Genomic DNA, 16,798 nt, shown 5'->3' with positions numbered 1-16,798 from the left:
TCAGTGAACACCAGGCCCGAGGCCTCATGGAAACAGTTCCCGCTGCTCCTCCCGTCTCAGCCCTGGGTTGAGTTTTCATGAGGATCCGCGAAACTCGGAGGGAGGGTGTGATACCCAATTGGTCTTTTGACGCGAGAAGAAAAAAGAATGGGTCCCACGCAGGCTGGGAAACCTTTGCAGAAACTGCCGGCCTCCCCCAGGAAGGGCCGGCTGTCTGCCGGGCCTTCTCTCGGTAGGCCTGGGTCACGGTGGCTGTCTGCTGTCCCCTGTGTGTGGTCTGGTGTCGGTGGCCTATAGAATAGACCCACGCGGTGCTGCTTCATGTGAACCCATCACTAGTGCATGCCGGCTTCCTGCTTGGGGGACAGACGGGAGTGGGCCGGGCACCTGAACCGCTGCCCAGACTGCTCGCTGCACACCACAGGCGGCCGCCCTGCAGGCCCCATCCCGGGCCTCCCCGCCCGGCACATGGGAGCACACACACGTGCACACGCAGGGGCCCGAGTGCCATTCCCTGCCACACCGTTTTCCTCAAGCACATCGCAGTAACGCATCGCCTCCCTCACCTCTTACTCTTACACACTAGAGTTGTGTTCTGGCAAAAACCACTGCATCCATACAGGTAAGTGTACACATAGGAGTGTGTGAGGCCATGCACAAGAAACAAGCTATCATGACAGTGAAACTCCCGGGGTGGAGGGCAGGACTTTGGGTTGGAGTCCTGAATTCTTCAGGAACCTTCCTGCATGATTTTAGACAAGCCACCTAGTCTTCCTGGGTCTCTTCGCCCTTATAAAGCCCTCTGCAGGAGCATAGAAAGTCAAGAACATTCCGGAATGTTATCAGTGTGCCTGAATAAAGGGAGGGCCAGGGGAGGTGGTTTTCCCCAATTTCCTCTTGTCTCCTCTGTAGCTCTAGGGGCCTGGTTTGTGTTTGCCAGCTGCCAGCGGGCGTGAGGTAGGGGATGGGAAGATCGGGGCAAAGGGCTGGGGTGTTTGCCTTTGTCCCTGTTCAGGGAAGAGAGGCAGGGTTGGACCTCAGTTCCTGACCAGGTCAGTGCTCCGAAGGCAGCCCCGGGGACTGGAGGGAGCCCTGACAGCAGGCTGAGCCCACCCCCTTCCTCAGCGCCTGGGACACCCTCTCCCCATCACTCTCTGTGCCTCCCCTTCATCCTGGGTGTGGCTCTGGGAAGGGCTGAGTGGTCCTGCTAAGGTTCTCATCTTCCAGGCTCTGGATGCCTCAGAATCCCTGGTGTGGCCTCGGTGTTGAGTAACTGACTGTTGAGATGTGAGGTTGATTTCACAGAGTGTAAGTGGAATGGCAGAGGATCTGAGCCACCGCAGGAGCCAGCCCCCACACACCCCACACCCCCTGCCATTTAACAGCCCTGGGGCATCTTCTGTGCCCTGGGCCTGTCCCTGGCTTTGTGGCAAGGAGCAGGGCCTGCCCCAGGAACTTGCCCAGCAGGGCTGCTGTGACAGTCACAGCCCAGAAAGGGACTGGTGCTTCTGGAGGCTGTGACAGGAAACAGCCTGTCTTCAGGGTTCATTCTTTGGGGCAATCACGCCCTGGCTGCCTTCCAGCCTCAAGGCTAGATCCAGTCTGTGGCTCAGGAGGACTGTCAGGCACCAGGCCACTCCAGAAAGCAGCTGCCTGGGTGCTGTTCCGCAGGCCTCCAGTTGCCACGGAAGACTCCTTTTCCCAAGCACTCTCTTACCAAGACCTTTCAAGACTGCCTGCAGCTAGCTTCCTCGTTAGGGGTGAACACAGGGAGCTGAGACTTCTAGGTCCCGTGCCTCTCCCTTCCATAGTCTTTGAGGTCGCTGTTGCATCAGAGGAGTAGCCAGCAGTGGAAAATGTGAGGGATGGTGCCCTAGGGGCTGAACAGGCACCAGATTGCAGCCCTTTCCACTCTTCTGTGAGACTGGACCCCTTTCACCCAGTGCCTGGCCGGCTCCAGCTGCTGTCACCCCCTTGGCAACCTGCACCGCTCCCCCACCCCCACCCACCCCAGCAGGCAGCCCGAGGCTTTAATCAGCAGCCAGAGACCGAGCTCTGACGTCCTCAGATGGAAGGGATGTGGGTGTGGAGGCAGCAGCTGTGTTTCTTCTTGCCCGAGCAAGCTCTCCCCATCCCTTCTGCCCTCCCCCTGTGAGGCCAGCGGAGCTGCTGTTTCAGGCATTTTGCAGTGAATGCCAGTCGGGTGTTTGCTCATCATGAGCAGACCCCGCCTGGAAAGAACTTCAGTTTTCCCCTAAACCTGGGTGTGTCCTTGTCTCCCCAGGATGCCTGAGTCAGCGTGGCAGGGGTGTGTCTGCCTGCAGTCTGGCCCATAGCCCCAGCACTCCAGGCTTCCCAGAGAAACTTGCTCCAGGCTCTTTCTGGACATCTGTTCACTGCTGGGTGTGCCCAGCTCTTTGTGCTGTGGTCAGACGTGATCTTTTCTGGCCTCGCTGTTCCAAAGGCCTCCCCTAAGTTGTTCTTCCCAAGTGCGTTTCAGAGCACCCCAGACACCGATGGGCTCAGGATGGCCTCAGGCAACACCGGAGGCATCTCAGAAATGGGGCTTGAAGCTGCCCACTTGTCTTCTCTCAACTCAACAAACCATCTCTTTCTCTTTTCTTGCAAGAAATTGTCTTCCAAACAGCCTTCCCAACCTGTCTGCCAATAGCCCCTCACCCCTCCTCACCCAGGGGAGGGAAGCCCAGACCTCAAGGGCTGGGGGAGGGAAAAACTCTGAGCTGTGATGTGAACCTGGCCAGTTCCCCCACCCCCCAGTTCCCCGGTGCTACTTGCTCACCTAAAGTATCAGCAATAGGCCTTAACTGGCTCCAAGCTCCTCTTCTGGACCCTTCTGGTGTGGCTCTGATGTGACCCCGCTGCTGCCTCGGCAGACCGGCCACATGTCTTAGATGAGCTGAACTTGTCTCATTTAGCCTGTGAACCCCATCGGGTAGGTACTTTCCTCTAGAATAGCGGCACCCCTCCCCTTGCAGCAGGAAGAGCACAGAGTTCGAGACCAGACAGATCCTCAACCTTCCACTCACTAGATGTGTGGCTGTGGGCAAGTTATCCATTCGCCCTGATCCCCAGGTTCCCTCGTCTGTAAAATCGGTGTAGTGATGATACTTGCCTCGCAGGGGGAGTGTGAGGGTTGGAGGGAACATAGGTAGAACATCTGGCATCTAGCAGGTGATTCGTTAAGTCCTCCTTCTCCCCTTCAGTTTTTTCTCTATCCCTCACTGTAGACTTTCATCTCTTAAATGTCCTCCATATGAATTCTAGCATCCACTGCCTAAGCCTCCCGAACCTTCCTGGAGTGCCCCTCCCTTGAGCCCGCTCCACACACTCTGGGTCCAGTCCTTGCTGTGACATAGGCAAGAGCATCGCGTGGCTAAGGTCGAACATTCTCTCTCCAGGGTGCGTCCTTATGCCCTGGTTCTCACTTATCAGCATCTCCTTTAGAGATAAACCTCCTCGCTTGTGTTTCTTTGCTTGTCAGTGTATCTGGGGTCACTGAGCATCTTATAGGGGTGTCCAGCCTGCCACCCTCAGGCCGCATGAGTACGAGGATGGCTATGAATGCGGCCCAACACAAAATCCTCAATTTACCTAAAACATTATGAGATTTTTTTGTGATTTTGTGTCGAAATGTATTTAATGTGTGGCCCAGGACAACTCTTCCTCTTCCAGTGTGTCCCAGAGATGCCAAAAGATTGGACACCCCTGAAAGAACCTCCAAAAGATCTTGTGTTTGCAAACAGGGTTTTTTTTTCAGCTGGGAGAGAGCGAGCTGTCTGTGTGCTGTGCCCTCTGCCACCTGCTGGCTGGGTGTGGAAGTACACCTTCAACTCTTTTAGTCTAGAGAATACATGTACCCATCCTGCCCCGCTTCCACTCCTCTACTTGAACCTCCTTTATGGAAGAGCCCTTCAACCTTTGCCTGAACCCCCACACAAGCCAGCTTCCTAGCAAGGATGGACCCTAAAAAGTCAAGCTGAGAAGACTCTGAGGTGGCCACTACCCGCACCACCCACCCCTCGGGTGTTGGGGCCTCTCCCTGTTCGACTGTGATCCTATAAAAGGCTGTCCTGTCTGTTCCCTTCCCTCCCCTGACATCACGATCCCAGCAGCCAGGGCACATGCCCGCCTCTCAGTCCTCTCCCCAACCCCTGCCCATCTGCACCCAAACTGGAGATCCTGGCTCCATGCTGCGGGCAGCCCCTCCCCTTATTCCAGCCCCCACCCTCATTCTCCCTCATGCTGTCCCTCCCACCTATGGCCGAAGACCTACCAACCACTCCAGCCTAACAGAGAATCCCAGGGCAGCTGGCCCTTCCCTCTTTAGGGTCCCCCAGCTCCTCTGGGCGACCCCTCTAGGCTCGGTACCCCTCAGCAGTGCAGGTGTGAGATGTGCATCCTCCTAACCACCTGAGGGCTAAAGCAGCAGGCCTTCTGCCTTAGAGAATGGAGGAGAGAAGGGAATCAGATCATCTCATCCATCCAGGGCCTTTTGGCAGAACCTGTCTGTCCCTACAGCCTCAGGAGTAGCCAGCTCCACAGACCTCGCCCTGTTGGGCAAGGCACCATCTCCATATGAGAGCACAGTTCCAGCAGCAGCAGAACTGCCGCTGCCTCCCCACACTTTCCCTGCTCTCATAAAATGGCACAAAGCATATTTACCCCTGGAGCCTGGGACAGGAGGGCCCTTCTGCCCAAACCATGACACCATCTTTCTTTTTGGTGTCCCCTCCCCCAGCCCAGGAGGAAGAGAAGTCTGCCAGCCCTGGGCCTGGGAAGGAGAAGCAGCCACCAAACTCCTCCTCCTCGGGCCTTGGCCTTCAGGATAGAGAGGACAGGGTGCATTTTATATTGTCTCCATGTGAACAGTCAAGAGCACATAGGAAACCTTTGCAAACATTGGAAAAGCTATTTTTCAAAGCCAACCCATGACCCAGCCATTTAACTTTTGCAAAATGTCCCTGCCAGGGAATGTGGATCAGGCATCCATTATCAGGAAGCAGAAAAAAAGGTGAAATTTAGTTGGGAAGCAGTCCTGGAAAAATTCGTCTTTATTTTCAGAGGACAGTTCCCAAAAGGAAGGAGGATAGAAGAAAGTATGGGAAGAAAATGTGAACCCACAGGCCTCTAGTAAGACCAGTCCCAGGAGGTTGCAGGCTGGGTGAGAGGGGCAAACCAGGCTGAGGGTCTGCCAGGCCATCTTCCTGAGACCCCAGGGCAAGGACGGGGAGGGCTCCGGCCCACCACCACCAGGAGCAGTGCAGCCAGATGGAGAGGTTAGGGATAAAAAGAGGCTTCACTTTTTGCAATACTAGTCCACCTCCCCAAACCACACCCGGGTCAAAGGCGTGGCCTGATGGGTCCACAGGACCCCAAACCCAGGCTACCAGCCCTACTCCTGCTACTCCTGCCCTTCCTCCCTGCTAGAGGACTGTGCAGGCAGGGTTTGGGCCTCCCAGATCCTTGTGGCCAATGCTGGCTCATTGCACTCTTGAAGATACAAGTAGTGCAAGATGCAGAAAGACCAGTGTGGCCTGGCCACAGCTGTCAAGGTTCTACAACAGAAAAGGATGAGAGCCCTAAAGATGTGATTAAAAACTCAGGTTCGTCCAATTCTGGAGTGCGTGTTCCTAATTGTCTCCAATACTTACAAGCCACGTGGTCTTGGGTAAGTCATTTAACCTCTCTGAGCAAAGGCTTTCTCATAGATTGAAGGCAGTAGGCGAGGGTAGTGTGGTTTTCAAACTTTTCCAGTCATAGTATCCTTTCTTTAAATAAGATCTCATCGGAACCCCAACTTATAACTGTTTATTGAACAGCCCTAATTTTATGGTACATGAACGTGACTAGTTTTACCTTTCTTCCAAGCACTGCCTTCAAACATCTCCGCTGAGCCGCCCTTCCCATTCCTGAGCACCACCTCAGACAGGCCTTGGTCGCTTTTAGCCTGCCCAAGCTAAAGCTCCGATCTGATGTCCAACATGGTGCCCACACCCTCTCATCCTCCATCTCTCTGGCCCACGTTTGTGGGACCCACAGTGGGGAGCACAGGGTATGTCTGCTGTGTTCCGGCTCCTTTCCAATGTTCTCTGGGCCTCCATCCATCTGCAGTGGTCAGAGTCAGGGGGAGATAAGGGGGCAGAGTCTCATTACCGCCTGGGTTGGCCCTGGTCCCTCAGGTGTTCAGACTCAGCCTGTGCAGGGGCCTTCAAGGCTCCTTCCCACCTGGTGCTGTAACATCTCCAGCAGCCAGGTCTTTGAGACAGGGTTCTGACCAACGGCTTAAGCTGGGCTGCCTTCCTGGGTGCTCATCTGGCACATAGGAGACCCACCCATTCTTGCCCCACCCAGCGGGGGGAGGTGGGCTGCCCCCTGCTGCCCCATCTGTCCTGCCCTCGCTTCTCTGGCAGCAGGCACAAGAGCAGATCAACAAGGACTCCAAGGCCCTGCACTCAGCGTGGACAGTGGCAGGGAGCACCCTCCCACTCCACAGGGAGGTGCAGGAGGGTAGAGCCACAGCCCTTCCCCAGGGCAGGGGCCCCTTACAGGTGACTGTCGACCCCCACTGCACATCAGAATGCACGAAAAGGTTACGAAGAAACGCCAAGGTGCACACCCCACTCCAGGCCGGTGAAAGCAGCATCTTGAGGGAGGGGGCTGGGACTATTTCGTTCAAGCTCCTGAAGTGAGTGCACAAGGCAGCCAGGCTCGGGAACCACTGCCCTACTGCAAGAAATTCCTGTCAAATGACAGGAGCAGGACCAGTCAGTCCAGGTTCTTCCTCTTCAAGGGAGTGGGGGACACCAAGGGACGGCTGCCCTAACTTAGGGGCGTTAGATACAAGTGGAAGGTAAGAGAAGAGTTCCTGGTCACCATCTCATACACGTGTTTTTCAAACCTGCCTTAACAGCGGCCCTGTCTTCATAGGAGGTCTTGCCAGAGCCCACGCAGAGCTTGGCCGGAGTTAGAGTGTGGGGCCGCAGCAGGGGTAGGGGCCTGGCGCCGGGCGGTGAGCCTGGGCTTTGCCGGCTGTGTGGGAACCCCCTGGACCGGACCATCACTCAGGCTGCCTTCAGATCACTCCAAGAACTCCTGTTGATGTTAGATTGGGGGTAGGAAAGGAGCCAGAGACCTGGGCGGAGTCTAGGGAAGCAGGCCCGCTGGGTACCCATAGCCGGGGGTGGGGCGGGGGGAGGTCAGGTGTGTGTGGGGGGACCCGAAGGTGCACACAGAAAGGAACCAGGCTCAGGAGGGGGCCTGCTGGCTCCCCAGTTCTGCGGAGCAGCCACCCCTGCGGCAGAACCCCAGCGAGGTGTGCTCCTCCCGTGTGCCCCTGAGCAGGGGGAAGACAGACAGCGGCCGCAGGACCTGCAGCCGCCACCCCCACCGGGGCCACAGGTGGAAGGGCAGGAGGAGAAATCTGGCGGGGATGAGGGGCCTGCCACGGAGCCCCTCTTTAAGGTCCTGGACACGCCTCTGAGCGAGGGTGAGGAGCCTACGACGCTGCCGGCCCAGCGGGACCACGGGCACAGCGTGCAGATGGAGGGCTACCTGGGCCGCAAGCACGACCTGGAGGGGCCCAACAAGAAGGCATCCAACAGGTGTGTGGGAAGAGGCCTCCGGTGGGAGGGGGGGTGGCTCCAGGGCCTTCACCAGCATAGCCTGGGCAACACAGGCGCGCGTGCTGGGGGAGAAGGTGCCCTTTGCTTCCCTGGTCTTGAGAGCTTCTGGGCACTCCTCCGAGCCAGCCCAGGGGCTGCCTGGCGTGTCAGGGAAAGCCTGTCTTCAGTTCTGGCCCCAAGTTCAAATCCTATGACCTTGTACAGGTCACTCAGCCTAAGTTAACGTCTCTATTTGTAAAACGGGGATGTTGACGGCAGCACGCCTCTTCGGTGTAGAGAGCATGTGCCTGCGCACAGGAAGAGCTGGGAGAACACCACTGTTGTTGTTCTTATCCTAGGGCTGGGTGGGTCAATCCAGGCACTAACAACATGACCTTGACTGAGTCCCACTTTTTACCAATCTGGGCTTCAGTTCCCTACCTATAACACAGGAGCGGAGAAAGAAGGGGGTTAGCGTAGGTGCAGCTGGAGGGCATTCGTGATACCATCACACAGTGACTCTGTGACCTTGAGGCATTCATTCACAGACTGTGTCCTTTCCTGTCCCTGAGGCAGTCATGCCCTTGGGTTTGGTCTATCTGGGCATGCCTCTATAAAGACTCTGGGAGCCCCACCTTCAGGCAGTGGGCCAGGGGGTCCCAGGAAAACAGGGCAGCGTCAAGGTTGAAGCCAGCCACATTCCCAGGGCCACTGGCAGCACACAGAGCCTGTCCTGGGGGATGCCCAAGCTAATGCAAATTCCAGAAATGAACTTGGGGACCCCACTCTCCTGAAGAGGTTTATTGCTTATGTGGAGAGTCCACCAGGAAAGAGGGAACTACCATTTATTGAGCACCTACTGCATGCCAGGCTTTATGTTAGGACTGATAAAATCTTCCTAACCACCTTGGAATATTGAGGTTTCCATTTTCCACATAGGGAAACAGAGTCTCGGAGAGGTTAAGTCATTCATCTGCTCAAGGCAGAATTTTATTCCAGGACCCAGTTCCTTCTAGCAATTGCCTTACTCGGGCTACAGGCGGTGAGGGCTGCAGGGAAGATCCCCAGGCTGGGCGTCAGAAATCTGGGCTTTGTAAAGTGGCCCTGCTGCCAGCTTCGTACAGGCCAGGTTCTCTCTGACCTTCCCGTCCTCCCTCCCACTGTGCCCTACTAGTTTCCCACCTTCCTGCCCTTCAAAGGGAGGGAGGGAGAAGGAACAAAAGCTTCAGTGTTTCGCAGCATCCACTTCTGTGAAAATGCAACACGTTTCCCATTTATCAGTGAAGGAGCCCCCTTAGCCCACACACGAGTTTATAAGCTTGCAGCTGTCACCACACACACCGGTTGAGATGAGCCTTGATATACACCCAAGTGTTTCCTTTAAGAGTGCTAGGCCAGCGTGCCGGCATACACCAACAGAACGAAAACTAGCAGCAGCCACCAAACAACCCCTGCTTTATTCATTTCACAGTTCTGCAGTGAAAAGCAAACATGCTGATGGATGTGGAAGTGCTCTGAAAAGTTCACATGGTTGGTCTTAGAGCCAATAATTCTGCTTCTAAAACTGCGTCTCAACATCAGACGTACAGGCAAAGGTTTACGCACAAGAATGTTCGTCACATTGTTAAATTGTACTGTTTAAATTTCCATTGTCACATGGCCCGCCAATAAAGGGATTATTTATGTATGTGATGAGATACCACATAGTTATTCAAAATTACTTTCAAGAAATATTTGAGGATATGAGGAAATACTCATGTTAGTGTTAAGCTTGAAAGCAGGACATAAAACTGGGTATACAGTATAATCCAATTTTAGCTATATACAGAGGTGGACAAACATAGGTTTACAGTTGTAATACAAATAAATACAATGAACAAATAATAATACAAGAATAAACTCTGTGTTTTGGGCACTCACAACTGTAAACCTACTTTGGTCTACCCCAATATGTGAGTAGGAAAAAACATGAATACGTGAATAGAAAAAAGACTAGAAGGAAATACATTCAATGCTAACTATCATTAACTTTTGGTAATGACGTTACATGGAGATGATTTTTTTTAAAGATTTTATTTATTTTTAGAGAGGGAAGGGAGGGAGATAGAGAGAGAGAGAAACATCAATGTGCAGCTGCCGGGGGTTATGGCCTGCAACCCAGGCATGTACCCTGACTGGTAATTGAACCTGTGACACTTTGGTTTGCAGCCGGCACTCAATCCAGAGCTACGCCAGCCAGGGCTGAGATGATTTATTTTTTACAGTAAGATGTATCCCTATCTACCAGGGGGAGGATGGTGTCATAGGAAAGGCACAGTGTAGGAACTGAGTACAGAGATGCTGTGTCAGGACGGCGGGTGACCTGCCTGTCTGCCCGTTGCAGGTCCTGGAACAACCTGTACTGTGTGCTCAGGAATAGCGAGCTGACCTTCTACAAGGATGCCAAGAACCTGGCGCTGGGGGTGCCCTACCATGGGGAAGAGCCCCTGGCCCTGAGACACGCCATCTGTGAGATTGCTGCCAACTACAAGAAGAAGAAGCACGTCTTCAAGCTGAGGTGAGGCCCGCCCATCCCCTGCTCCCTCCCCGGCGGTTCAGTTTTGTATCAGTGGCTGGACTGGGGTCCACTGCGTGCCTGCGCTGGCCCTCAGGGGTTGTTTAAAGCAAAAAGGCCAATGGTCCAGGTCCTTACCTCTCTCAGAAGGTGCTATGTGTCTGAGGGGCGGTGGGATCGAGCCAGCCCTCTGCCCAGGCAGAGGGCTCCAGAGGCAGCTCCAGGACAGGAACCCTTCTGTCCCCCCCAGGTTGAGCAATGGCAGTGAGTGGCTCTTCCATGGCAAGGACGAGGTAAGTGCCAGGCAGCCCGGCCCAGACCCCCACTAACAAAGGGGCAGGTGGAGGAGGCTCAAGCCACTTGTCCTCAAGGCTCCCTTAGAGCGGGCAGTCCTGGGGCTCCCCTCCCAGCCTTTGTGGGGGCCTCCCCAGAGAAGTGTGAGGCCCTGACCCTCCCGCCCCGCAGGAGGAGATGCTGTCCTGGCTGCAGGGTGTGAGCACCGCCATCAACGAGTCCCAGAGTATCCGCACCAAGGCCCAGAGCCTGCCCTTGCCCTCCATCACCGGCCCTGACACCAGCGTTGGCAAGAAAGAAAAGGAAAAGAGATTCAGCTTCTTCCCCAAAAAGAAGTAGCCTCTTGCGGTGTCCCACAGGTGGGGCCGGGCAGTGCCACTGTGCCTCCCTCGACTGCCCAGGACAGGCTGCGGGCGCCCTCGGCCTTGACCACGGCCCTCCTGCTGCCTGGTTGCCTGCTGCCCGCTGCCCGCCGCCTGCCTGCTCTGAGTCGCCGGGCGGGGCTCCAGGGCCCATGCTGCACTGCAATACCTGCCTTCACCTGCCTGGCCCGATGCCTGCTCCCCCACCATCTGCAGAGCAGCTCCAGGGACAGAGGTTCCCGGCTCCACTGGGCCTCTGGGCCTGTGGGCAGAGTACGGTTTTCCCAGGCTCACACCCTCCTCCCCACCCCATTCTTGGGCTGAGGATGCATCAGGTCCCCTTGCCCCATAAATGCTGGAGAAGGCTGATGGGTTCGTCAGATGCTGCCCACTCCCAAAGCAAGCTACTTGGGGTCACCCCTGACTTAGTCAAAACCAGGGGAAGGGAAGAAGACACTGGAAATACCTGACCCACCCCTGGGGCACAAGGACGGAGCCCTCAGGTAGGCCCACAGGGCCCGAGGCCTGGGAAAAGGGCTGCTGGGGACTGCGGGGACTCTATGGGCCTCCTCCCCACTGGGCTTCCTCGGAACCAGGTCTCTCACCTCAGGGGCCACCACATCCCTCCCCCCCCTCCTCCCACCAAAAAAGCAGGCGGGGGGACACCCTCCAAGGTCCGTGGGGTCCTAAGTGCAAGGGGCCTCCCACTGCCTCCAGCATCCTTTGCTGCCAACCATGGGTAGTAGAAGGACCAGGAAGCTCTCCAGCCGGTCTTTTTTAAAACTTCAGTTAGAGCTTAGGGCTACAACTCAGACCTGAAGGAGGTAGACAAGTCCCGACACTGCCTAAGGCGCTGCCTCTCCACTCTGGGACGCCCCCCAACACCCAGTAGCAGCTGAACCAGCAATATCTGACTCAGACCCAGGACCCCTTAGAGGCAGTACGGTCCCCAGATACCAGATGGACAGCCCAGCGCCTGGAGTAAAGCAAAGCCAAATGCCCAGTGAGTAGTCTGCAGCAGGTACCAGCCGAGGGTACTGACTGGACAGACGGCCAAGTTCATGCATGACCTATATCACCCTGGGGTGGCACCATGGCCATACCTGGATGTCACCACCTGTCCAACAATCCATGGACAGCTGGGACAAATGCTGGCGCCAGGGCCATGAAGGTGTAGCACCCCTTGCTCAGCTTCTCCTGAAGGTTCTGCACAGGGGTGCAGAAGTCACCAAATATCTTACCCTGACAACCCAAGCACAGCCAAAGGGGCCCTGCAACCTAGACGCGTGGGGAAAGCCTTCCCCAGGCTGCTACAGTCGGACTGCAAGAGGGAGGGGGGCACTCGTTCCACAAGGATTTCCACCCCCCACCCTCTGAAAGCAATACAGCTCCAGCCCAGCATCTTAACTGGGGTTAAGGTCCAAAAGAGGGTCAAGTTGGTGGCAGCAGGTGTTTCCCTGGGGAGACCAGAAAGGTCCCTGGGGACTGCTGTTTCCATCACCTTCCCCATGGGAAGGAGCCTCAGACACACTGAGATGATTCCTCCGGAACTCGGGTGAGGCTCAGGTAGAAACCACAGGGGTAGGCATCCAGGGTTCCTAGGCCTTCCCAGGAGCACTTAGCGCAGGCACACCCTGGGGATCAAGACCACTATGTCAAGGTGAAGTTGACTTCGGCAGACGAGAACCACAGGAGGTGACGTTGTCTGGTGGATGCCGACATCCCCAGGTCAGGTGGCCCCCCACCCCATGTAGCCAGGGTCTTCGCTTGGCCTCTGTGCACTTACCCCTACAGCCCTCATTGTACCTGCAGGGAATGTAGTCTAGACCATTCACCAGCCTCTCTCTACACCTGGAGAAACCAAGGCAGGAGGCAGTGAGGGGACTACCCTCAGGTGGCAGTAAAGAAGGCCTCTGGTACACCCGAGGGCACGTCCTGCTCCAGAGCAGGTAGCACGTTCCTTGCTGAAGAGCAGGTGGTGGCAAGAGTCTTCCTCCACTGCTGCCCTGGGCCAGTCTCAAGGGAGCCGGGGGACAAGGGGCCACCTTTTGACCTCCCCGTGGGCCAAAGCAGCACCTGAATGAGGCACCTCCAACAAGCAACTCCACAGTCCCAAGAGTGAAAGGGCCCCAAAGGAAGCGCTAGGACTTCCCCACCCGGGTGCCCCCGACTGCCAAGGGCGGCCAGCTGCATGTGACCCGCCACCTAGTGCCAGCTCCTGCACATCCCTCCCACATCTCACAGGCCCGAGACCCTCAACCAATGGGACAGAAACTGCAGGCACCCCGGTTTGGGAGACTGTGCCATGTGCAGGCTCAGTGCCTGGCACCCTGGCACAGTTCTATGGGGGGGGGGGGTGTTTGTTTTTGGTCCCCCTTACATTTTCTACTCTGCAATCTTTTAACAGTACTCCCAGCCTAGGTCAACATAGCTCCAGTCCACACCAGCACAACTGGCAGTTTAGAAGGAGCTCCTTCGGGGCGTGGCCAGGTGGTCCTCCTTCCCTCCGTCCCCTGGCCTCCCCAGGCTCTGGCTGAGGGGGGTGTGGACAGTTCTTGGGCTTACCTCCCCCTCCCCCCACCAGCACCCACCACAGGAGGCCTGCAGAAGGCTCGGCTCCCACCCACACCACTCCCTGCCCGTCGGAGGGCGAGCGGGGTCCCCGAGGATGGTCCTGGATGCCCCTCCTCCCCGCTGTGGGAGGAGACAGAGAGCCAAGGACCACAAGGCTTGGTCCCTTGGACAAGCAAGCTCAGGGAGGTCACCGTGGAGGCGGCAGCGACAGGACCGCAGCCCCGTGGGGCACAGACCACGCCATCTGGGCCTTGCCCTCCAACTGCTCACATGTGCTTCCACCAAACAGAGGAAACCCATTTACTAGTTTTTCTAATAAATCAATAATAACACTCTACATTTCTCATTTCTCTACATTTCTTATTTGGCAAGCCTTGTTTCCCTTTGACCTGGGCCAAGAGGGCTAGGTGAGTAAGCAAGGAGGGGCTGTACCCCAGACTCTCTGGCTTGTCCCTGAGGCTTTTGGGACAACCGCGCCAGCACCCGGGTCCTGAGACCTGGACTGAAGCTCACCGGGCCGTGCACCCCACCATCCGGAGGGCCTGCCGCAGGCCTTTCCCCACAGGGCTCGGGACAGAGACCCGGCTGGACGTGGGCACCACCAGAGGCCCCGCCTGGGGTGCACCTCCGAAGGGGAGTGTTCGTTTGGTCTGGGCGGGTGGAGTGCAGACACAGCCGTGTTCCGAAAGGCTCCACTGGTGCTTCTGACGGGCAGCCGGTGAGAATCACTGAGCGGGTTCGAGGTTCCCAGACATACCTAGATGGCTGTGTCAGAATCACCTGGGGAAAGTATTCACTACAACTTCCCAGGCTCCACCCACTGAAGACTGAGTCAGGGAGTTTGAACGAGCCATCCGTCTCCTTCAATTTACAGACGAGGGAAAAGCAAGCGTTTAGGTGACCCAGCCAGAACACGGCAGCGCCAGAACCAAAGCCTGGGTCTTCTGACTTGCACTCCATTACACCCATGGGCCCTCAGCGTCACCACCCAAGACTTGCCTGGTAAAAAAGCCAGCTCTCTCCTCAGAAGTAGCCATGGAACACTCAGGGCAGCTGGCAGAACACGGCCCGTCTCTGCCCTGCCCGCTGCTGCCCAGCAGAGGCCCCACCAGCCCTGCCCCTGCCCTGCACTCCCTGAGGCCCTGAACCGGCAGACCTGTGGGGACACCTGAGGACCACCTGAGCCCCGCAGCCCAGCTCCTCCCAGGCCCCAGACAGAAGAAATGGCCAAACAAGGCTGGTACCCCGTGCAGAAAGGGCAGAAAACGCAACCAGACATAGGGAGGCAATCTTAGCCCTTCTGAATCAAAGACACTTTGAGAATGGGATGGACACTGAGGACGCATCCCAGGAAAAAATGTACTTGCAGTTCTCACCCAATGCCTCAGGCCACCTGGAGACATTTCTGGGCTCCGGGTTTAGAACCCTCGCCTCCCAGGATCTCCTGGGACTCACTGAGGGAGAAAGGAGCAAAAAGCACCAGACATTAGAAACCTCTGCCTATTAGAAAAATGTTCCCTCCACTCCCCCATCTCTACTTTCTCTAGTCCAACTTTGGCCCTTGAGGAAGAGAGCTAAAGGCTGGCACGATGCCCCTGCCCCCAAGACAGGATGCCGGGCTGGGGGCCAACAGAGAAGCCCATGGGAGCAGAGCAGCCGAGAACAAGTCCCCTCCCACACATCCTGCTGCCCCAGCTCCCCCACGAGCACCCCGGTGCCTCATACGCACGTACAGCAGGAGGGGACGTCAAAGCTCCCACCCCCACATCCCGCCTCCCACCCCCACCACGATCAACTCCCCCCACCCCAGCCAGGCCCAATAAGGAGGCCACACACAGGTCGGTTGGTCAGCAGTGGTTATTGCACCATTGGCAAATAATGAAATGTGTATACATTAGCGACAACCACAGGGTCAGCGAAACAATCCACAAAAGTACCTGAACTGAGTCCGTTACATTCTTCACAGGACGGGAATCAACGGGGAAAACACACACACACATGCACACAAACAATAAATTATGGACCTCGTTCCTGCCTGGACCCTAAGAAAAGGCACAGCCCCGCCCCCCCACCCGGGCCACCTTCCCGCATCTCCCCTGGCGGGCTCCTCAGTCTGGCAGTGGCCGGCTGACACAGGGCTTGCTCTCCCTGGGAAGAGGTGAGTTTAAATATGTGGCTTCTCACCAGAGAACTGGATATAAGGGAAGTGGCCACACCGGCCTCAGAGGGAAGAGGGGCCCATCTGGACCTGTGGAAGGTCACCGTGAGCTTGTGGGGGGAGGGCACCAGCGTGGTTACAGCAGGACAAGGCACTTGCTGAGTACACCAGAGCACTGTTCCCGGGCACCGCCTTCCGAGGGCCCTGGGTGAGGCTCCTGTAAGGAGGGTGAGCCCAAACCTGTGGACATAGGTCAAGGCTCCTCCTCATTCCCCAAGCTCCTCCCTCCCCCAAGACTCAAGAGTCAACCTACAGAGTTCAAGGCCTGGAATTTTTCCCTCAGGTTTCTCACGATGCCTTGCTGGTTTGGGTCCACTAGGTCCCTGGGACCCTTTTCCTTCGGCTGATGTGCGGCTGCCTCCTGCAAATCCCGGCCCTGCCCCACTATGGCTGCTGCTGATCTCTGTCCAGGGCCTCTGCTCTCCTCCAGCCCCACCGCGGGGCCAGGCAGGGGCCCCTTCTCCATGACAATCACCCGCCGGTTGTTCTCCAGGGTGAGGTCTGCAGTGATGTACAGGGCCTCCTTTCCGTCCGGCCCACTCTGGGGCAACGCCCCAGGAGACCGGGGCTGGGTGGCCTCTGGGCCCACCTGGCCCCTCTTGGCGCTCAGGCTGCAGCAGCGGCCCACCCTGCCCGACAGGGGCGGCTCCACCATGCCGTCTGGCACTGAGCGGCTCCGGCTGACGGGTGGGCCTCGGGACCGGCTTCCCTCGACCTGGACCGCCTCGTCGTTAGAGGCATACTTGGAACAGAGCTCTCGGACGTCGGGCCAGTTGAAGGTCTCGGTGTCCAAGGGGCTGAGAGGGCTTCGAGTGGCAGACCAGGCCCCAGGTGAAGTGGTCCTCGAGTTGCCAGCAGAAGGGATGGAGAAACGCCGTGGTGACGTCTCCCCGGCCGAGCAGGGCTTGGGCAGGCTGTGCTCCTGGGCCAGCACCTCCTCGTGGTTGAAGAGGGACAGCACCGGCTTTCTCTTACCTGTGAGGGGAGAGAGCGGCCTGAGTCACAGGGCAGGAAGGGAGAGCGGAAGTGAGGGCTCTGAACTTCTGGGGAAGGCTGGTCGGTGGGGTTTTGGGTGTGATGATGGAAGAGAACCCTCATTTACCATCCATGGTCCCTTTATCAAAGGGAAACAGGGAGAATAAAGGAATGGCAGTGGACAAGGGGTCAAGAGTCA

The 16,798-nt window shown here is 56.9% G+C and overlaps 2 protein-coding genes across 10 annotated transcripts in view; one reads left to right on the top strand and one right to left on the bottom strand.

Annotated features, from left to right (window-relative positions):
• Window positions 1-13,743, top strand: part of SPTB (spectrin beta, erythrocytic) — a 117,484-nt gene extending 103,741 nt beyond the window's left edge. For both annotated transcript variants that reach the window (XM_045822108.1, XM_045822109.1), the window contains 4 exons: window positions 7,363-7,622; window positions 10,006-10,179; window positions 10,427-10,469; window positions 10,642-13,743. In XM_045822108.1, the coding sequence (XP_045678064.1) occupies window positions 7,363-7,622; window positions 10,006-10,179; window positions 10,427-10,469; window positions 10,642-10,809 (645 nt within the window). In that variant the 3' untranslated portion in view covers window positions 10,810-13,743. The remainder of the gene's footprint in view (window positions 1-7,362; window positions 7,623-10,005; window positions 10,180-10,426; window positions 10,470-10,641) is intronic.
• A 1,502-nt stretch (window positions 13,744-15,245) lies between these two features.
• PLEKHG3 (pleckstrin homology and RhoGEF domain containing G3) overlaps window positions 15,246-16,798 on the bottom strand; it is a 48,531-nt gene continuing 46,978 nt past the window's right edge. For all 8 annotated transcript variants that reach the window (XM_045822656.1, XM_045822653.1, XM_045822657.1 and 5 more), the window contains one exon: window positions 15,246-16,599. In XM_045822656.1, coding sequence (XP_045678612.1) covers window positions 15,869-16,599 — 731 coding nt within the window. In that variant the 3' untranslated portion in view covers window positions 15,246-15,868. The remainder of the gene's footprint in view (window positions 16,600-16,798) is intronic.

Source organism: Phyllostomus hastatus, unplaced genomic scaffold (assembly GCF_019186645.2).
Source record: "Phyllostomus hastatus isolate PE091 unplaced genomic scaffold, TTU_PhHast_1.1 phas_scaffold_501, whole genome shotgun sequence".
Lineage (NCBI taxonomy): Eukaryota > Metazoa > Chordata > Mammalia > Chiroptera > Phyllostomidae > Phyllostomus > Phyllostomus hastatus.
The sequence above is the reverse complement of the archived record's forward strand: the minus strand, read 5'-3'. Positions and strand labels throughout refer to the sequence as shown.